This window comes from Aspergillus fijiensis (genome assembly GCF_003184825.1).
Source record: "Aspergillus fijiensis CBS 313.89 unplaced genomic scaffold BO72scaffold_58, whole genome shotgun sequence".
Taxonomy (NCBI): Eukaryota; Fungi; Ascomycota; class Eurotiomycetes; order Eurotiales; family Aspergillaceae; genus Aspergillus; species Aspergillus fijiensis.
This window is the reverse complement of record NW_024469034.1, coordinates 73,367-94,158: the sequence shown is the minus strand read 5'-3', so window position 1 is coordinate 94,158 and position 20,792 is coordinate 73,367. Positions and strand designations below refer to the sequence as shown.

The following is a 20,792-nucleotide window of genomic DNA, read 5'->3' as shown; positions in this document are numbered from 1 at the left end:
ACAAATGGGTTGTATGCTTTATGCTTAGGAACCTACATCAGTGATTCGAGAAGAAGCGGATTTGGGTAGGGGGGGTATAAACAGAGCATTAAGGTATTAGCATCGGCATTGGGCATGGACATGGGCATAAGAGGCATTGATATCAGATTGATATTTGAGTTTGACTGGGGGTTCCGGCGGGTGGGGTACAACGAGTGAGACCAAGCTGGACGGGATTGCGGGGGATGGGCCGGGTGAGGAGGCCGTTCAGGGGGTCGGTCTGTTATGTATCTTGAGGATTGACGATTAGGGTTTTTGAGTGTGTTGCGTTGCGTTTTGAATCAGGGGATGTGGGAAACCTTCAGAAAGCAAGGCCAACGGCCGAGTGGCGGTAGTTCTCGTAGTACTGGGATTGGCGCAGGTCTTCGTACTCTCCTTCTTGGCGTTGGTCCTGGTGGGAGTGAGAGTGGGAGTGGGAGTGGGAGTGGGAGTGGGAGTGGGAGTGGTGAGACTGCCGCTGCTGCTGCTGGTGATATTCGCTCTCAAAGATGGTGGGGTACATGCTGCGGTCTTCTGGCACGCGCGGGGTGAACGGACTGCCTAGCTCTTTGCTTGAGATCCCCTTCGCGGGAAATGCAGCTGCTGCAGGAGCAGGGCAAGTGGTGGTTGCCGTGCTGCTCTTGAAGCCTCCTCCGGTTAGATTGGTGATCGAGGAAGCGAGCGTCGATCCGCTGAGGGTGCGCGAGCGGATGCGGAAGGGGCTGTTACCGCTCTTTTGGGACTGGTTTTCCTTGTTCAGGTTCGGCCAGGTGGGAGGAGATGGGGCCGGGGAGTGGTTTTTGGTGGTGGTTGGACTGCTGCTGTTGCTGCTCGTAGCATGGAAGAGCCATTGCGTGACGCGGCCGGAGCGGGACGGGGTTCGCTCGCGGTCGTCGGAGGGGGTTCGGGGAGGATGACTGTGGGAGGTTGTGCTTCGCGATGACGGGGAGTTTTCTCCTTCTTCTGCTTCCTCCTCGGCGGTGGGGATGCTTGGTAAGGGCCTGTCCTGCAGGTTGGGGGGGTAGGATGGTGTTCTGGGGGGCTTGGATGCTGCTGCTGCTGCTGCTGCTGTATTGTTGGGCTGTCGGCGTGGATTTTGCTCGTCTGTGTTCGTGCCTGGCACGATAGCGACGGCAGAAGAGCCACGACTCGAGAAGTGAGGGATGAAGGCACTGCTTTTGCTGTTGGTGGTGGTAGTGGTGGTGGTGGCGGTGGTGGTGGCTTGTCTCTCCCCAAATCCAAGATATTCGTGCGCTGCGAGGGACGAACGACGTGAGCCAGACCCCACAGGCTTACGGGGTAGCTGAAATGATGAAGTTGGTCTATGTTGGCTTCGGGGCTGAGGCTGAGACAGAGGCAGACGAGCGTTCTCGTCGGCTAGGGCTACGGATCGCGGAGGCCGGATGGTGCTGATCGGGGAACGACGATCGGTCTCGAGAGGGAAATCATCGAAATGAGGAAGCGCTGGAAGCTGGCGGCCCGGGACGTTGAAGCTCAGCTCCAGCGGAGAGTAGAATCCGCCGTCTGCGGCTGCAATATCAGCGCCGGGCAGGAAAGTCGACACTCGTCGGAAGTCGGACGGGGCACTGATGCGGATGGGCGGTGCAGCGGTCGATTTTCTCTTCAGGGAGATGCTGGCCCGGTTCTTGCTTTCGAGCACCCATGAGGGGAAGGATGGAGTCCGGGGTTGAGGGCGTGGCGGGGTGGGAGCTTCATCGTAGACGAAAGGCTTCATCGGGGGAATGAGACGCGGTTGCTGGGTGTGGCATATCTTCATCTCCCGTTCGGCACCTGTAGGGGAAAGAGGAGGAAGTTCAGTCAGTTACTCCGTGAGGGGTTGTGTTGTAAGGTTGGAAAGTAGCCGACTTAGGGCTGTGTGTTTTTGTGTATACACTCAAGGCTGGACCGATGGATGGACATTACCTTTGCGCTGCATGGCTTGTTGATGATGGTGGTAACTCTCCTCGTCATCCCCGGAGTGCACACAGAATGAGCAGGAGGATATCCAGCCAGTGAACATAGATCCTGCTTGTTCAATTGCCTGCTTCATGGCTGCCAGCGCATCAAATGTGTTGATCCATCATACAGTGGATCCGGCGAACAGACAGTGGGGAAGAGGAAAGGTGGGGAGGGGACCAAGCAGAGTGAATTAGAAACACGAGATGTCAGACAAGCCTGCTGACGAGTCTGAAAATAAGAATGAAAGCAAGAGGAATAACGTTGACAGCTACCAGCTACCACAGAGGGGGAGGAAAGGAAAGGGAAGGAAAGTAAAGTCAAAAAGCACCCTCTCAGGCCTCCAGGGAGAGAGAGAAAGAGAGAGAGAGAGAGAGACAAGAGTAGGGGAGAAGGAAAGGGCAGACAGACAGACAGGTAGACAGGCAGACAGACAAACAGACAAAGAACCAGCAAGATAAAGACCTGGTGATTTAACTTCCTCCCCGAGACCCAGACACACACACAAAGAGACTAACTACTCCGTACAAACTACGAGATTGCTTCAGATAGAAGCTCGAGCATCAGCCATTTCCTCTGGACTAATGAGGGGGCAGGACGAGGCAGAGGATGTGACGGTCGTGGTGCCATTACTGTTGCCCTAATCAAATGAGGCACACCAATAGCGGGGAAGCAAAAGTCCCTTTTCTTCCACTCTCGAGTCTCCCCTCTCCTCGCCAGCGTGTCGGGCTGTCGATCAGCCATCATTGATGATGACCATGTCAGTCCTCCTATCATCCTATCAATCCGGAAGATAGCGTGGTGGGCGCGTAATGGCTGGCCGTCATTTGCTGGGGGGAACCAACCATCAGCCCGAGTGACAGGAAACCCCGTCACATCATCCATCATCACTTGCTCTGGGCTCGTTACGCAAATGCCCCTGACAGAAAAAAGAGCGTGGGTTAATAAAAAAAAAGCACATGGCTCGGGTATACTAGCCTCATCTTCATTCATCGTACAAGCCCTTTCTTTATACAGTACAGGTCTCCTCCACATCACAGAAATAAAATGATCTCGAAACTATTTCCAGGCGCAATCACCACACATGCAACTTTATTGGTCCTGAAGCTCGCTCTTTGCTACCTACCGGCCCCAAACATTGTCTTCTTCCAGGTCCCCGTAGGCCCAGCCCTGTCTCCTGGATTCCTCTTCCTCGTCATTTGCCTCGGGGTGAATTAATGCGTGGAAGTCATCGCCATGCCGTTCATCTACCGGTTCGCCCGTTGGTCTCCTAGAATCGGTTGTTAGTATCATATACTTTTCGCTATAAACTAGACGATGCATACTGGAAGTGCCGGTGTTCGGGTTCGACCGTCGTGGAGCCAAATGCCCTCTGCGCCAGCTGCCGTTCCTCCTCCTCAGCCTTCTGATCCTCGACAACAAGATCCACGATTTGGCTTGGGTGAGAGGCGTAGGAGGCTGCGGAGTTGGCTCTCTGCTCAGCGTAGCTTGCACGCGGGCTGCGAGAGGCTCCTGCGCTACGATGGTTGTTATCGCCACTAGAAGGGCGCGGCTTTTTCTGCTTGCGGGATTTCTTGACGACCCCTGATGTCTGTCGCTGTGGTGAGGCTCGCTGACGTGCGAGGCGCTGCTCTGCTGGCACCTCGTTCGCGGTGATCACGGGGTACTGCTCCAGTCAGCTGACCACATCTCCTCGTTTAGGGGATGAAGTGACCTACGTTCCAATCCCCAAATTCCAGCGCTCGAGCGTTGTTGAACAGCCTCTCGTCATCTTCATCCAGAGTTGTCTCCTCCATCTCGTTGTGTGAATGCATGCGACTTAGCGTGCTACTGCGTCGGTCTCGGCTGCTGCCTTCCGACCCGGCCAACAACGGTGTCCGGCTGTTGATCTCCCCAGGGGTCGGGATCCAGTACTTGGCTTTACCACCACGTTCATATCTGAGACCATGCATCACACGCCGAACACGCGAGTCAGATTCTGCATGTGCGATAATGTGGTCCCCCGAATCGAAAAGACGGTACTCGTAATTGTCACCCCGTATCGTCATCTTTGTATCTTCAATAAGATCACGGACACCGAATGCGTCACGAAGCGCGTATTTGACGGGCATCCGGGCGGCGGAGATCGTCGAATCAGCATAATCATGCCAGGAGAAAGCGTACCAATGAGTGAGAGCAAAGAAGGGCATCTCAAAGCAGATCAGGCTGTCTTGAATGGCAGCCGCAAGGTTGTCCGGTGTGTAGCCGGCAACCCCATTCGATAAAGCTCCCAACCATTGCAGGATCGACAAGAAGAAGCCTTGCCAATAAGATGCGAAGATAATAAGCTTGACACACAGGAACTTAGGGACCGGACGGAAGGGCGCTAGATCATTGTGCAAGCAAACCCAGAACATGGCTAGAGAATAGAGACTGACGGTAACGCTAACGTTGTATACAATGCCTGTCCACAGATACCCGGAGGTCAGACCTAGATAGCCCTCCTGATAGGTATCGGTCGCTTTCATCACAATAGATATAATTGCCAGAATGGGTTTTAGCCACGTATACTGAAGGATGCCGCGTTTGACGGTGAGAAAGGTCTGAGGGTCGGAGATGTCGACTTTGGGTAGTATGTGGTTGAGGGGCCAGGCATGTTGAACAGGAGGTCGTCCATGGGTCATGATGATCAACGACCGTTCGCCGCCGAGGAAGTTGATAAGCAACTGGAAGAATGTGTAGATGGTAAATGCCTGGAGAGTATGCCGTTAGCCCGTGACGATGGGAATCGCTAGAACACAGAGATCTACCTCATAAACATCACGGATCGGATCCAGCCACATCGCTGCTTGTAGAGATATGATGCTGGCCCATGATGAGACCGCGTATATGGGGACCCTGAGCTATCCGTCAGCTCCACTCAGATCTGAGGCGAAAGTGGGTACACACATCAACAATATACGGACAACATAACGCTGGAGTAATGGTTTTCGATAATTTTTGCTAACAACCGATCAGCGCGTGATCTAGATATACGAGCGAATGGGATGTCGTACGTTTGGAGCCATATGGACCTGTACGGGGTGAAGCGATTAGCATCTGGACCATGATGATGATATCTGTCTGCCTGGGGGTTCAAAAGGGGAGGGGGAAGGGAGGATGGGGGAGGGGTCGGAGGACGAGGAGTCTTCGTACAAGAGAGAGAGCAGAGAAGCGACCAGCGAGGATACACCAGCGACTATCACTACAGCTTGAGCTAGACTCGAGCCTGTCCCACCGAAGGAGGAAGTGGTGATGCTCATCGTCAAAAAATGTCGCGGTTGATTGTCCGCGTACGCCTATGTATGCGACCACCGCCAAAGCATTCCGCAAGTTAATCCCAATGGTGTTTCGAACAGGGCATGATCCGGTCAACGGGGTGAGAGATAAACAGTTATCGGAAATCTTCCAGCGATTCCTTGTCGGTGTCAAACGAGCGCCCCTCGCATGCTTGATGGACAGCAGCCAGGAGTGTCGTGTGCGTGTTGTTGTGCGGTGAGAGAGAAGTTGCGTAGACGATGGGGGCATTCCTTATCCATCACTGGTTCCCCGTCCCGTCATGCTGACTCGGGAGCTCTCCGAGGTCCGACCTCTTTCCCCCCCCCTCCGTCTTGGTAGACACCGCCTAGACACCGCCTAGACACCGCCTAGACTAACAGGCTTAGTCCCCTCTAGCCCACTTCGGGCCAAGCTCCCTCCTGCCCCCCCTAACTTACGTCTAGTACACTTCGATTACTACTCCGTTCATGACAAGCAGTACCTTCAATCCAATTACCTTAATGAACATCATTTCCTTTATTATCCTCCTCCGTGCCAGGATTCGCAGTTGCTAAATCGTCCCGCACTTCAAGGCAGTCTTTCAGCGCTTCTCCGTCCATGGACATCTAGCTTGAATCCTTCTTGTCCCTGCTTGGACTCTTCCGCAGGCGCATCGCATCGCATTGCCTGTTTTGCGGCGTCACCATGTCCGCTGCTGGTGAACGTTTTTGGTGACTGCGAATATGGCCGGCACAAGCCTGACTTCTTTATCCCTGACCCCAGATCCAAGCTTTAATTGGTTAGTATCATCGATGTAGCAGACTTCTGCTTAACTAATGATAAACACATAGGTTCTTCCTCCTGGAACTAATTGTCTCCTGTATTCTGTGAGTGTTCGACGCGTGCGATCGTGGAGAACGGGCTACTAATCGCTTCGCCAAGCGTGCTCTTCTTCCTGCTCTACTTCAATCGACTGTTTGCAACCCTCGTGTCCTACGGAGTCCGCGCATATACCTGGCATTATTACCGCGCCTATGTCGATATTCGAGCCCTGCAGATCTCGCCCTTGGGCGGGAGGATCTTCTTCAAAGGCATCCGATACCACGGCGTGAACGAGACTATCTTTGTACACGGAGGGTTTATCACATGGCACTACTGGAAACGTACCGTGAGACGGACAGACGTGGCGGGCCTGGATTGCAATGATGGAGCAGCGAAAAGAGAACATGACACCGGGGTCGCGGGCGATGCCGATAGCAGGAAAGCGGACAGCGGGGAACAAGGCGGACCGAAGAATGCGGATGCTCTTCCTTGTCGCATCACAGCCAAGGTCTATGGTCTTGAGTGGTTCGTATATAACCGGGCTCCTGCTTACGAGGGCATACTGGCGGGATTCGATCCATCGAATTCGTCTTCTTCGGCTACCAAACCACAATATCCTGAGAGCGATGCGCTGGATCCGCGCTTAAAGGAAGGGAATCTGGATTCATCTGTGGCCGGATCTGCTCGCGCCGAAAGTCAAGGGAGGCCAGCTACAGCTGGATCGCAGGACGCGGCTGGGTCCGAGCAGGAACTGGGGGATGGCATAGTAAGGTTCCTACGACTTTTGCCGATAAGGTTGGAATGTGACAAGGGTGCCATTGTCATGGGAAATGAGAACACGAGATCGGTTTTGACGACCACTTTCGACAGTGCTACTGGTTTGATCGAGGCCTGCAATGCTGGGGCGCTCGACCTGTACCGACAGGTGTTCTCCTTCAATTTCAGCCATCCGGTAATTCAGATGCGCCCAAATCCAGATTTCAAGCAGAACCAGCTGGCCGCTGCAAAGAGTCTTGGGTCAGCCGAAGAGGATCAAGCTGGAATGAAGCACAAGCGAAATCCTATCTTCAACTACAGATTTCAGAAACGACGAGTCTGGCACAGTATCCGTGATCTGATACCTTACTTTCAAACGTCGGTAGAATCATTTCATGTGCATCAGAAGCATGCCGATTCCGGACCTAGAAATTCAATTGATCTGGGCAGTGATACGCGCTGGGTTGGACTTTCCCGATACCTGGACGAAAGCGCGCAGGATGACCACGAGGAGTGGAGCCCCGTTGAGTATGGTCGATTCTCGACAATTCTTGACAGTCCTGGAATGTCCGTGGCTTACTACTGGGATGTTCCGGGGTGTGTCAAGACCTTTCCACCATCGGAAACTTCATCGCTGCCGGATGCGGCGTGGAGAATCAACGGAGCCCCGCCTCCGGAATGGGGCATAGATGTCAAGATCAATGGTGGCACTATCAACTATGGTCCCTGGGCCGATAGGGAACGAGTTGGTCTGCAAAATGTGTTTTTCCCCAATGCGTTTCGGAGCTCGGAGCCGTCCGAGCCTCTGGATCCCGGAGAGACGAGAAAGACCACAGTGTTTACCTTAAGAGTCGAGATCAATGATGAGCTCACACTGCGAATTCCTACTAGGGAGCCATCGAAAGACTGGCAATGGAAAGGTCGTGCTGATACCATAAGAGGTGTCTCGAAGTTAAAGAAACAGAATAGTAGGAGGCAGTCGCGTGGCGCAGAAGGAGAAAAAGGTCATATCGGTCCAGATAGACGACCTTTTGGGTGGTTATCGCTTCGTGTGGCTGGTGACTCGACGATCCGCTACAGCATGGATATGTTAGCTTCTATATCAGGATTTCAGAGCCGGCTCGATCTTGACCTCCGAGAGACCAAGCTGATGTCCAGTGTCAATCACGCTTTACTGTGGCAGTGTCCAAGGCAACTGATCGCTTGCGACCTGTCCGTTCCTCTCTCCTGGAATAGTATGCGTACCTGGAGATTTGATATCAATAGCGATGACATGGAGCTGTTCTTGCTACGAGATCACATCTTCCTTATCACTGACCTTGTTTCCGACTGGGCATCCGGGCCACCTCCGGAGTATAGCACATTTGTCCCCTTTATCTATAAGATGAACCTATCTTTCTCGAATTTCCAGTTGTTCCTGAATGTTAATGATATGAACATAGTCAACAACCCGTCTGACTTGGATGACAACCGCACATTGGCCATCAAGGGCAAGAAGTTGACCTCGAACATCACCATCCCCTTGAATAAGTATAGGCCTGAGGAAAATGCTATTTCCTTCGATGTCACCCTCGGAAATGCTGGTATTGACTACTTGACCCCTGTATGGGATACTATGCATGCTTTTCTAGCGAACAAGTCCACTGCTGCGCTCGAGAAGCTGACCATTGACGGCGTGTACAACTATTACCTTACTACATCTCCCGACTTGGTGGATACACTGGTTCTGAACGTTGACGGCTTTTCTCCCAAACTCTACCTCTTCGGGTTTCTGATTCGGTCCTTCATGACCATCAAAGAGAATTATTTCGGCGAGGAGATGCACTTCAAGACGCTAGAGGAATATCAGGAGCTTGCCTACCCACAGGAAGACGCCGGAACCCAGCTTGGGGCTAACCCTCACAGGCAATCGAATGACCTAGACGTGATTGTGCACGTCACAGTCGACAACCCCTACGCTCTTCTTCCGGAGAACATCTATGATCAATCGAACTGCATAAAGCTCACCGCTGCGTCCTTGGAGGCAGATTTGCGATTCACAAACTATTATATGGATTTGCATTTCTCCATTGCCCCGCTAAAGGCAGCCTTGGAATCAAGCAGATCTACGAGCCCGCCTACCGTATCAGACACGCAGCTGTTCATTGACGGCGTGTCTGTTTATGGCCATCGTTTGTTTGGTCTCCCCCCTGCGGAGCCAACGTATGTTTGTAACTGGGACTTCGATATTGGCCGTATCATCGGAGAATGCTCAACAAATTTCCTTAGCTGCTTGACAGGAGCGCTCAAGAGCTTCGATTTTTCATTCGACAATGAAGAGAACGCCCTTCCGTTGTTGAATCCGTTGCAGCTCCACGATGTTACTTTTCTACGAGCTAAGGTTGAGGCCGTTCATATCTCCATCCTCCTGGAAAGGGCAGCCCTGGTCCTAAGTACTGGTCTCGTGACAACGAAGTTTAATGACTGGGCGAACACGAGGTTTTCAAAGCGCATGAGCCTACTTGTCCCTGATCTCTCGGTTGCTGCCATTGACTACAATTCCATAGGGTCATCTGGAAGCTTGCCCGATGAAACTATTACCCCTCTTGCTCTCCTCGAGTCCACTTTGAACCTCAGAATGGTGCAGCAGAAAGCAGATGCCAACGGAAGTCGCAAACTACAACAGGAACATGTTAAGCTTCATGATCAAAGAACACAACGCACCCCTTGGCTAATATTTGACTGGGAAGACATTGAGCCTCGCTCACTACAGGTGGCTGGTGATGACTTATCTTCACCTACAATTGCCATACCTACCATGCCCGAGCCAGTCAGCAAGTACCGTAGTGTTGCCGGTAGCTCATCCTCATTGCGCCGATTTTCAACAACAGGAAGCAATCGCAGCTTCAGGAGCTTTTTCGTATCGTCGGAGGTATCGAGTGTGAAGAGCGGCCGCAGAAGGCAACCGTACAGCTCTAATCATGTGGCATACACTCTCGCAGACAGAAAGAAGCCAAACTCTTCTCAATCAACAGTCCACGGCAGGGATGTTAATCGGCAACGCGCTGGCCAAGACTGCTCCGAGGCTGCTCCTGTCGGAAAAAGCAATGCGTCAAGCCCCTGGTCTATGCCTACGTTTTCCTTTCACAAGATAAGATTGGATACCGCCCAATTACCTCAACGACCAGCTTCGCGTGCTAACTCGGTACAAAGTGACTATGCTGATGTCAAGCTTGGTCATCCCTTCTCTCCCGAAAGTGATGGAACGACTCACACAAATCTCGCTATAGAGTTGCCACTCGGTATCAGGAGCTTTTGCTCTCCAGAGTTTCTTCACGTCGTGTCTGCATTGGTTGAGAATCTGCAGCCGAATCACCCTAGCGATATCATTGACTCTCTCCAAAAGGACATCATTTCAGACATCGTGGCATACGAAAAGTCGATGAAAAGCCCGCGGAAATGCACCAGCATTGCTATCAGGGCCCCTCACCTGCTTGTCAAATTAGTGAATCCCGGCTCTGGTGTCACTGACGGATTTAGCTTCCGAGATGAGTATAGCATAGTGGTCTCGCATCTGAAAGCAGAAATTAGGACCAAGACCCAGAGGCGAAAGGGAGACCTTGTCGCAGGAGTAGATAAGAGCTCCACTGTACATGCAGCTGCAGACGGCCTTTCGGTCTCGGTGCAAGGCTGTCGCGCCGATGCTTCCCAGGAGAAGGCCGAACTGAGCTGTGTCCTTGGCGACATAAACTTCTGGCTCGTGACAGGATCTATACAAAGGTCCAACTTCCAAGTCAGATCTTTCGAGACTGTGACTTCAACCAAATCTGTGGAGCACCTTGCTTCCCTGGTCCGCAGAACCACGACTATGATCGACTCCATCGCATCATCTTTCAAGCATAGCCTCTCTATTGGCGAGAGGCGGTTGTGTTACCTCGTCTATTTTCTCACCCAACAGGCAGCTAATATTCCTGATCCCTCTTTTCTCGTACGTATTTCATATGTGCTGAGAGTTGCGCGAAACCATTTACGGCAGCATGATTCATGGAAGATCATCTCTCGTCTACGCAATGTGTATAAGCACTTGCCACCCGCTCAAGCGTCTAAATTGACCGACAAATGCTTGTATGGAGATTTCGAGCTTCCATCCAACGCTAAAGACCTGGTGTTGTCAAGCTTCGACCAATGGCGAGCCTGGGATTTGGCGCACGTCGAGAAGAGCTACGTGATGAGAAGCGTGTGGAATAGTTCTGAGTCTGATACCACAGACACAGCGGCTTCCATGCTCTTCTCTTCGACAGTGAAATTTTTCCGTGTCTCCATTGATCCTGGCCCAAGGGAAAGTGATTTTAGAGTACAGGATCTAGCAACTGCTGTCTCGCTGAACGTTCCGAACGATAGCCTATCGGCTGAAGATAAAGACCACAAGGATCTAATCATTGTGCAATCCTACTGCTCGTCTTCCGGCCTCCGTTTGCGGTGGGAGATCCTCGACCTTGTGGAAGGGGTCCTGAAAACCATGTCTACAGTGACACTTGAGTCCGCACCACCGGCACCGAAGCACCAAAACAGCCCAAAGAAACCCATTGAGTTCCAGCTTGTTCTTGGGGCTGACCTGGGCTCGATCACGCTTGATGGTATCAACGTCAAGCTAGCGCTGGCTGGGAAATCGCTCAGAAGCTCGCTCGTTCATAAGTTTCCGAGCTCCGGGGTTACTGAGATGACAAGCTTCTTGTGGAGTGCTAGCGCATGCTACTCTGAGATATCCAGCAACTCGAAAGTACTGATGATGTGGAAACTTTCGGACCCTCATATATATGGCTCTCGAGTGTCCGAGGAAAACGAATCTGGATTGAATAACGAATGGATGGTCGCAGCGTCCTGCAAAAAGCTTCGCTACAACATGAAAGAGGACCCGCTCAGCCTTGCACACATAGCTGATCGACTCATAGAGGATGAGGTTCGATTCGTTTATGAGCTTATCAACAGCGTGGAGTTCCCGGCACACCAGCAGGGCCCTGTAGCCCCCACGAAGCCGGTCCGCAACATATTCCATGTCGCTGTATTTCTGGACGACTACCGGTTGAGTTTCTGTGTTCTACCCTCGCTGACTTATATCATCTCTGGCGAGGTGGCGCGAACCTCTATAACGCCCAGACGAGGATCTAAGATGGAGATAGACTTTGATTTGAAGAGGAACCTTCATACTTTTCTATCCAATGAGGGCGGCCAATGGCACTCTCTCTCGGCACTCGAGATCCCTCCGATCAACGGCCGGATCATTGCTGACCTCTCGCCTGGCCGCACGGAGATGGAGGTGGACGTCACTATTGAGGTCATTCACCTCGAGGCCAGCGCCGTGCGGAGTCTTTTGGGCGCGCTGACAAGGCCAGAAGTTTCACATTTTATGGGCGATCTCAAACAGAATGTGGACACCTTACAGCTTCATCTTGACCATGTCCTTGCACTCAGAAAAGCGCCACCGCAGCGGAAGGACTCTTCAAGTGACCATATAATTCTCTACAAAGCGCGCATGACCATGGCAGGAACCAAGATTCATGCGACAGCGCCAGCGCTCAACGGAAACCATTACTCGGCGGATCTAGACATCAGATTGGGGATGGTGCGCCTACGCCTGGACAACGGCTTGGAGGCCGGACACCCGATGGAATATCCTGAGTTCCACGTCGACTCCTCGAATCTTAGCTTGGATCTGAAGAAACAAGATGTATCAAGAAGCCGATCGTACTGCAGCTTTGTTGTTGACGCCAAACTTCAAGGAACATCTATGCAGCGTAACAATGGCGAGATGAGGCGGGTGCTACATTTAAGCAGCACAAAATTCAATGTCGATCTATTCCCTGAAAGCGCTGCGCTGCTAGTTGACTTGGCTGCCCATCTCCAAGAGCGCATAAAAACCTTGGACCTCTCCCATGAAGTGAAACGATTTAAGAAGCTACGGCGTCGGGGGCATGCAGAGCCGGAACGCAAGTCCTTGGAAGTTCCTCGGATACAGGTAGACGATGCCAGCTCGTCCGATGAACTTTTCAATGCCATTTATTCCTTGGACTTTCATAATATTCAGCTTGGATGGAACATGATGACGATGTCTTCCGCAATACCAGAAAACAAATTGGCTGATTTGGTATTCTCTATCAACCGGGTTGAGTTGTCAAACAAGAAGACAAATGCTGCCAAGCTCCGAATCGAAGACATGCAGTTACAGATGGTACCGGTCCATGGTAACCGGCAGAAGCGCTCACTCAACTCGGCCCTTTTGCCGGAACTGGTCTTCAACGTTGCGTACGCTTCCGTGGGCAAGGAAGTTCGATTGGCCTTTCAGGCTGCTGGAAAGTCATTGGATCTGCGAGCTACCTCGGAATTCATACTCCCGGCCAGCATGATACGTGATTCGATTGCCTCTGCTGTCCGGACCATAAGGGAGGCCAATAACATCCTGGTTTCGAAGCCATCCGGAGATAGCGTGAAACTCCGTCCCATCTTTGGAAACAAACGCTTCCGCTCTGTGCTAATTGACGTTGACTTCGCTGGAGCCACTGTATCCCTGCAAGGGAGGCATACAGAGGATCAACAGACAATGCTGACTGCAAGTCTGAAGGGAAACCAGCTTCCTCAGTCAGGATATGGTCAATATGTTCATGGAGATGGCATAGCCACGGCGACTTTCAAGGCCCCAGGGGTGGCATTGAAAGTGCTATTCGAGGACAATGGCCGTGAAGATCCGGCTCTCAACGCGGAATTAAAAGTCGATGCCTCCACGAATGTGCTTTATCCTAGCCTCGTTCCTTTGATCAAGCAGGTAACAACCACTGTCAAAGAGGTTATGGGAGATCACCCAAGGGCCAGACGACCTTCGAATGCGGTCATGCTACAGTCGCAAAAGCTGATGTCAGAAACTCCACTTGCAAATACAGATCCGGGATCAATTCTTGGCCGTTGCAAGTTGAATGTTGGGATCTTGATTTGCAGGCAAGAGTTCAGCTTGAGCTGCCAACCCATAGCTCGTGTGGCAGCCACCACGCAATTTGACAGCGTCTATGTTACGATCAATACAGTACAGTCGGACGAGCAGGAGCGGTTCCTAGCTCTTCTGGTGGCTTTCAATTCCTTACAAGCATCGGTGAAGCATGTCTACTCCAATGAATCGACTGCGAGCTTCGAAGTGAAGTCTATGGTCATGTCCATCATGAATAGCAAGCATCTGGGAAGTTCAAAAGGCATTTCAGCCGTTCTTCGAGTCAGTCCCATGAATGTCGCACTCAATGCAAAGCAGGTGCAGGATCTATTGCTATTTCGCGAGATTTGGTTCCCGTCCAACGATGAAATAAGTCCCGGGCCTGCTTTCCAGTCGCAATCGCAGGACACGCAAGCCTATATTGTACAGAGGTATCAACAAGTTGCAGCAACCCCTGCCTTCCCTTGGAATACCACGATCGCAATTGAGAAGCTGGAAATACAACTTGACTTGGGATCCACTCTGGGCAAGGCGCAATTTGCAATCACTGACCTCTGGTTGTCGACCAAGAAGACATCTGATTGGGAGCAAATCCTTTGCGTCAGTTTTCACACAGTGGGTATTGAGAGCAAAGGCCGGATGAGCGGGCTCGTCGAACTACAGACTTTCAAGATCCAGACCTCGATCAACTGGCCCCACGACCAGCAAGACAACAGAACCCCACTCATTCAAGCGTCCATATCCTTCAGCCAGCTGGACGTGAAAGTCTCCTTTGATTATCAACCGTTCCTTATCGCTCACATCTCTCGGTTCGCGTTCTTTATGTACAATGTTCGCCCTACGGCCGATGCGCCCAACGAGCGGCTTTTCAGTATCCTCGATGGAGATCAGGTGCAGGTGTTTTGCACTAGTATGACTGCCTCTCAAGCCTTGGCTCTCTTCCAGGCTTGGCAGCGACTCGTTCAAGATAAGCAAGCAGCGTACGAAGCATCTCTACAAGACATCGAGCGGTATCTGCGTCGCAAGACCTCCGTGTTTTCGGAGAAAACCGAGACAAGCTCACGGGAAATCTCCAAGCCCGCTAAGGAGGAAACGGAAGAAGCACCCATTTCACTGCATACCGGAGTGGTGGTTAGTATCAACGTGGTCACCATGGGCGTCTTCCCGCGCTCATTCTTTGACAATCACGTCTTCAAGCTGGAAGCACGGGATGCCCAGGCTCGGTTTGATGTGTCACTCGACCAGGGCAAGATTCATAGTGCACTGGGTCTGACCTTAGGCCAGCTGCGGGTTGCTCTGTCCAACGTTGTTCGTTCCGGTTCCATGGATGCAGACGAGCTTCTACTTGTCGGTGAAGTAGGCAATCGTGTCACTGGATCCCGAGGAGGCACGATCCTTAAGGTGCCGCGACTGGTGGCTCGGATGGAGACCTGGCAGGTGCCAGGATCCCACCAGATCGAATATATCTTTCAGAGCACGTTCGAAGGCAAGGTCGACGTCGGCTGGAACTACTCCCGCATCAGTTTCATCCGGGACATGTGGGAATCGCACTCGCGCGCGTTGGCCACCCGGCTCGGTAAGCCGCTGCCTCCGTCCGCGGTGCGCATCACGGGGGCGCTGAATGCCGATGGGGGCGGCGGCGGCGGCGGCGAGAACGAGTCGCAGGAGAAGATCACGGCGGTGGTCAATGTGCCGCAGTCGAAGTATAACTATGTGGCGTTGGAGACGCCGGTGATCGAGACGCCGCAACTGCGCGACATGGGCGAGGCTACCCCACCGCTGGAGTGGATTGGGCTTCAACGGGACAAGCTGCCCAACATTACTCATCAGATCATCATTGTTACCCTTCTGGAACTGGCGAAAGAGGTGGAGGATGCATATGCAAAGATCCTGGGGTCGTCGTGATGCCATGCAGCATTTCCTTATGCTGTGGTTTTATGTCGAGTCTGTGCGTGAACCGGTGTTGGTCTTACCTATCTGTGCTGGACCATTGGTTGCGGGGAGAAAGGACGTATGTGCCGTTTACTCAATCAATCACTTTAGACTGTATATAGAACTTTTTTTGATATCTCTAGCGTACAAGTAATGTATATACTATCTTAACAATAATTGGTGTTTATTTGTGAAGGAGAAGAGATGAGAAGAGATGTCCCATCCGTTGACTTGGTGGCTATTGATAGAATGATTCACAATGCCTGAGGCACCGAAAGAGGTCGGAGGAAAGCGGCACAAGGTGGAAGACGCAGATTGTGGAACCACCGGCCGGGTAGGCTGTACAGTACGGTTGCTGTACGGAGGAGAACTGCTGCATCCAATGCATGCAGTGCACTCCCCGCCATCCTTAACTCCGCCACCCAATTGTCGGCGAGGCGGTGAACATGGAGGGGGAAGTTTGCCTGCCAGCGACTCAAAGCCCATGAGGGGCATTACCATACCATACCGTACACTACCTACTACCTACTTAGGTAGCTAAAATTCCTGCTTCATCCGAGCAATAATCGTTGCGATGAACTGACCTACAGAGCAGCAAGTCAGGATGATAATAATGATTGAATGCATGAGTGGCAGAAGTACCTAGTGTCAACCACTTCTAATTCCACGCCTTCAACAAAACCACTCCCACCCGCCTGATACACGATGGAGATTTTCCCTCCGTGCTATACGTCAGACTAGCAGTCAGCGGCAAATCATCGAGGAGCTCCATCGGCCCAGCATCCACGGTCCAACCAGAGCAGACAGCTCCGAAATCATGATATCAACCCAAGCCTCCAGGCTGGTCTTTCTTGCCACCACCCACCCCGGGAGAGAAGCATCCATTTTGTGTCCTGGACCTTTGGGTAGGTCGGGAGTTTAATTGTGTGAGTGAGAGTAAAAAGTGCAGTGCAGTGCAGAGCACAAGAGCTGAGCTGAGCTGAGCTAAGCTGAGCTGAGCTATGATAGCTCACGTAGCTGATTTGTAGAGGGGGAAATTGTAACCATGATCTGCTTTGGTCCCTGCTATAGGAGAGACTCTATCTACTCGTACAATGTACAGTACTGTGGTAAGTCACGGGTAAGCAAGTATAGCCAGCCCAGCCCGTGCAAGCCTGTCGGGAGACGATAAAACTAATTCGTACGGAGAGCGAACTGCCTGAATGCTCGGGTGTAATTCCATGGGCAAGGTGAATGACTGACTGGGTGACTGACTCCATTTTCTGTGTCATCAGAACTAACAAGATCTCCTCTGACTCTTCAGTGAGTGCCTTCTAATGGTCCAACTCCATGGAATGGTGGAGGATATGGAGGATAATGATGATGATGGGAAGAGAGCGGGCACCCAAATGGGATATGGTATGGTAGGGGAATACTTTCTATACAGTAGTACTATACAAATTACCAACCGGACAGTATTATTACCACCTCGTGGTGGGGAGCCACCACCCGCCACCATCCACGTTGCTCGGATCAAAACGGTCACATAACGAGGGGCCGGGCAAGTAGACCCAGCAGGGAAAAAAACGCACATCCCAGATTTGAAATCGGCCACAAAAAATCCCACCAGCAAAGAAAAAAAAAATACTCTGCAAGCCCCACCAGCCGCCCTCTCGCTTTCCCTCCCTCTTCATTTCCCCTCTTTTCTCCTCCTCTTCCCTTTTCCCTCTCTTTTTCCTTTCCTCACCTTCCGCCGTGAAGCCATCATTCTCTCCCTCTGTTAAAGGAGTTTCTTCGCACATAGGTCCTTTTTGTCCTATTATTCACAGGTCGAGCTAGCTCTCGATCGTGACCCTTGTGTGTCGTTTCTTCTTTTCCCTTTTCCCTCACATATCCAACCCCGCCTCTACGGCCTTGATCTGAAAAATCAGTCAAGATGGTTAAGTATGTTGTCCTGTTGCTGCTGCTGCCCACCTCCCCGTTCCCCGACATCGATCCCATCATGAGTGATCCGATTAAGGATGGGAATGGTTGTTATTTGAGATGAGAATACCATGCTAACAATGTCCCGTATAGCTTCACTATCGAAGAGGTCCGTTCAGACAAGACTCCCCCGCATCCGCTTGCATGATCCTATCTTGCAGTTGGGGAAGATGATGGGAAAACTCTGTGCATGAGAACTAACCCCATGTAGATCCGCGGCCTGATGGACCGTCCGACCAACATTCGGAACATGTCCGTCATTGCCCACGGTATGTATTGAACTCCCCACCAAGTATCAATTGTTGGAAGTGAAATGCTGACAGACCTTCCTCTCTCTCAGTCGATCACGGAAAGTCCACCCTTTCCGATGCCCTGGTCCACCGTGCCGGTATTATCTCTGCCGCCAAGGCTGGTGAGGGTCGTTACATGGACACCCGTCCTGACGAGCAGGAGCGTGGTATCACCATCAAGTCCACTGCCATCTCCCTGTACGCCAAGTTCGATGATGAGGAGGACCTCAAGGAGATCCCCGGCTGCAACGGTGGCGAGTTCTTGATCAACTTGATCGATTCCCCCGGTCACGTTGATTTCTCCTCCGAAGTCACTGCCGCTCTCCGTGTCACTGACGGTGCCCTCGTCGTCGTCGACTGTGTCTCCGGTGTCTGTGTCCAGACCGAGACTGTCCTTCGTCAGGCCCTCACTGAGCGTATCAAGCCCGTCCTGATCATCAACAAGGTCGACCGCTCCATGCTCGAGCTTCAGATCTCCAAGGAGGACCTCTACCAGTCCTTCTCCCGTACCATTGAGTCCGTCAACGTCATCATCTCCACCTACCACGACCCTGCTCTTGGTGACGTCCAGGTCTACCCCGACCGCGGTACCGTTGCTTTCGGTTCCGGTCTCCACGGCTGGGCCTTCACTGTCCGCCAGTTCGCCGTCAAGTTCGCCCGCAAGTTCGGTGTCGACCGCAAGAAGATGCTTGAGCGTCTGTGGGGTGACAACTACTTCAACGCCAAGACCAAGAAGTGGACCAACAAGGCCCCCGAGGGTGGTGAGCGTGCCTTCAACCAGTTCATCCTGGACCCCATCTTCAAGATCTTCGCTGCCATCAACAACGACAAGAAGGACCAGATCCCCACTCTCCTCGAGAAGCTCGAGATCAAGCTCGCCAACGACGAGAAGGAGCTCCAGGGCAAGCAGCTCCTCAAGGCTGTCATGCGCAAGTTCCTTCCCGCCGCCGACGCCATGTTGGAGATGGTCTGTATCCACCTGCCTTCTCCCGTCCAGGCCCAGAAGTACCGTGCCGAGACCTTGTACGAGGGTCCCAAGGACGACGCTGCCTGCGTTGGTATCCGCGACTGTGACCCCAAGGCTCCTCTGATGCTGTACGTCTCCAAGATGGTGCCCACCTCCGATAAGGGTCGTTTCTACGCTTTCGGTCGTGTCTACTCCGGTACCGTCCGCTCCGGTCTCAAGGTCCGCATCCAGGGTCCCAACTACGTCCCTGGCCAGAAGACCGATCTCTTCATCAAGAGCATCCAGCGTACCATCCTGATGATGGGACGTTTCGTCGAGCCCATTGAGGATGTTCCTTGCGGTAACATCGTCGGTCTGGTCGGTGTTGACCAGTTCTTGCTCAAGTCGGGTACTCTTACCACCGATGAGACCGCCCACAACCTCAAGGTCATGAAGTTCTCCGTCTCTCCCGTCGTCCAGCGCTCCGTTGAGGTCAAGAACGCTCAGGATCTGCCCAAGCTGGTCGAGGGTCTCAAGCGTCTGTCCAAGTCCGACCCCTGTGTCCTGACCTACATCTCCGAGTCCGGTGAGCACGTCGTTGCCGGTGCTGGTGAGCTCCACCTCGAGATTTGCTTGAAGGATCTCGAGGAGGACCACGCTGGTGTTCCTCTCCGTATCTCCGACCCCGTTGTCCAGTACCGTGAGACCGTCAGCGGCACCTCCAGCATGACTGCCCTGTCCAAGTCCCCCAACAAGCACAACCGTCTGTACCTGACTGCCCAGCCCCTTGACGAGGAGGTCTCCCTCGCCATCGAGGCTGGCAAGATCAGCCCCCGTGACGATTTCAAGGCTCGTGCCCGTATCCTTGCTGACGAGCACGGCTGGGATGTCACCGATGCCCGTAAGATTTGGTGTTTCGGTCCCGACACCTCCGGTGCCAACTTGCTGGTTGACCAGACCAAGGCCGTCCAGTACCTCAACGAAATCAAGGATTCCGTTGTCTCCGGTTTCCAGTGGGCCACCCGTGAGGGTCCCGTTGCTGAGGAGCCCATGCGCTCCATCCGCTTCAACATCCTTGATGTTACTCTTCACGCTGATGCTATTCACCGTGGTGGTGGTCAGATCATCCCCACTGCTCGTCGTGTCCTGTATGCTGCTACCATGCTTGCCGACCCCGGTATCCTGGAGCCCATCTTCAACGTCGAGATCCAGGTTCCCGAGCAGGCCATGGGTGGTATCTACGGTGTCCTTACCCGCCGCCGTGGTCACGTCTACACCGAGGAGCAGCGCCCTGGTACTCCCCTCTTCAACGTCAAGGCCTACCTGCCCGTCAACGAGTCCTTCGGTTTCCCCGGAGAGCTCCGTCAGGCCACCGGTGGTCAGGCTTTCCCCCAGTCTGTCTTCGACCACTGGTCTGTCCTCCCTGGTGGATCTCCTCTTGACGCCACCACCAAGCCCGGTCAGATCGTTGCTGAGATGCGTAAGCGCAAGGGTCTCAAGGAGCAGGTTCCTGGCTACGAGAACGTAAGTTTCTTCTGTTCCATCATGATTTTGGATTTGATGCTAATTCTGTCTGCAGTACTACGACAAGCTGTAAACACGTTCCAAGCAAGCCGACTAGGTTTCAAGTCTGTGATGGTTGGAATCCTATTATGAGATTGACGAACGCAATACCCTGTCTATGAGGGGGAAGGAAAATGAAAATGAGGTGAAACAGCTTAATGTCGTATGTGGATTGTCGAATACCTAGAAGTAGAATCCAGGTGTGCACGAGCATTGCTTTGGCTTTTTTATTACGTTTACGACTGCGAGAGCTTTTCCAATAGTTCAGTTGCTGTCCCATAGTTGGACATTAAAATATGAGATGGCAGTTCAAGTT

General features: G+C 52.5%; 5 protein-coding genes across 5 annotated transcripts; 2 read left to right on the top strand and 3 right to left on the bottom strand.

The window, feature by feature from the left end:
• Window positions 1–44: 44 nt before the first annotated feature.
• BO72DRAFT_451575 (uncharacterized protein) lies at window positions 45–2,546 on the bottom strand. Its single transcript, XM_040945522.1, has 2 exons — window positions 1,942–2,546; window positions 45–1,809 (listed from the first exon to the last, which is right to left on the bottom strand). Exons 1-2 carry the CDS (start codon window positions 2,066–2,068, stop codon window positions 341–343), a joined length of 1,596 nt encoding a protein of 531 aa, XP_040797585.1. The 5' UTR covers window positions 2,069–2,546; the 3' UTR covers window positions 45–340.
• Window positions 2,471–3,261, bottom strand: BO72DRAFT_232257 (uncharacterized protein). Its single transcript, XM_040939859.1, has one exon. It carries the CDS (start codon window positions 3,007–3,009, stop codon window positions 2,506–2,508), a length of 504 nt encoding a protein of 167 aa, XP_040797584.1. The 5' UTR covers window positions 3,010–3,261; the 3' UTR covers window positions 2,471–2,505.
• Window positions 3,097–5,255, bottom strand: BO72DRAFT_386871 (OSTA/TMEM184 family protein; the record flags this gene model as incomplete). The annotated part of the gene is made up of 7 exons (XM_040941654.1): window positions 3,097–3,244; window positions 3,300–3,640; window positions 3,693–4,706; window positions 4,764–4,851; window positions 4,903–4,956; window positions 5,010–5,027; window positions 5,149–5,255. 7 exons carry the CDS (start codon window positions 5,253–5,255, stop codon window positions 3,097–3,099), a joined length of 1,770 nt encoding a protein of 589 aa, XP_040797583.1.
• A 497-nt stretch (window positions 5,256–5,752) lies between these two features.
• Window positions 5,753–15,688, top strand: BO72DRAFT_530916 (putative fermentation associated protein (Csf1); the record flags this gene model as incomplete). Its single annotated transcript, XM_040950327.1, has 3 exons — window positions 5,753–6,049; window positions 6,102–6,137; window positions 6,193–15,688. The coding sequence occupies exons 1-3, from the start codon at window positions 5,994–5,996 to the stop codon at window positions 15,686–15,688; spliced, it is 9,588 nt and encodes a 3,195-aa protein (XP_040797582.1). The 5' UTR covers window positions 5,753–5,993.
• Window positions 15,689–17,570: 1,882 nt separating this feature from the next.
• BO72DRAFT_451572 (elongation factor 2) lies at window positions 17,571–20,744 on the top strand. The gene is made up of 5 exons (XM_040945521.1): window positions 17,571–17,638; window positions 17,771–17,786; window positions 17,889–17,946; window positions 18,018–20,437; window positions 20,493–20,744. The coding sequence occupies exons 1-5, from the start codon at window positions 17,631–17,633 to the stop codon at window positions 20,508–20,510; spliced, it is 2,520 nt and encodes an 839-aa protein (XP_040797581.1). The 5' UTR covers window positions 17,571–17,630; the 3' UTR covers window positions 20,511–20,744.
• The last annotated feature ends 48 nt before the right edge of the window (window positions 20,745–20,792 follow it).

Excerpts from the sequence above, each read along its gene's own strand:
- BO72DRAFT_232257 (XM_040939859.1), bottom strand. The coding sequence starts at position 3,009 with ATGTGGAGGAGACCTGTACTGTATAAAGAAAGGGCTTGTACGATGAAT.
- BO72DRAFT_451575 (XM_040945522.1), bottom strand. The coding sequence starts at position 2,068 with ATGAAGCAGGCAATTGAACAAGCAGGATCTATGTTCACTGGCTGGATA. Across the intron at positions 1,810-1,941 it reads ACAAGCCATGCAGCGCAAAG|GTGCCGAACGGGAGATGAAG; the intron begins GTAATGTCCATC and ends TTTCCCCTACAG.
- BO72DRAFT_451572 (XM_040945521.1), top strand. Across the intron at positions 17,947-18,017 it reads CATGTCCGTCATTGCCCACG|TCGATCACGGAAAGTCCACC; the intron begins GTATGTATTGAA and ends CCTCTCTCTCAG.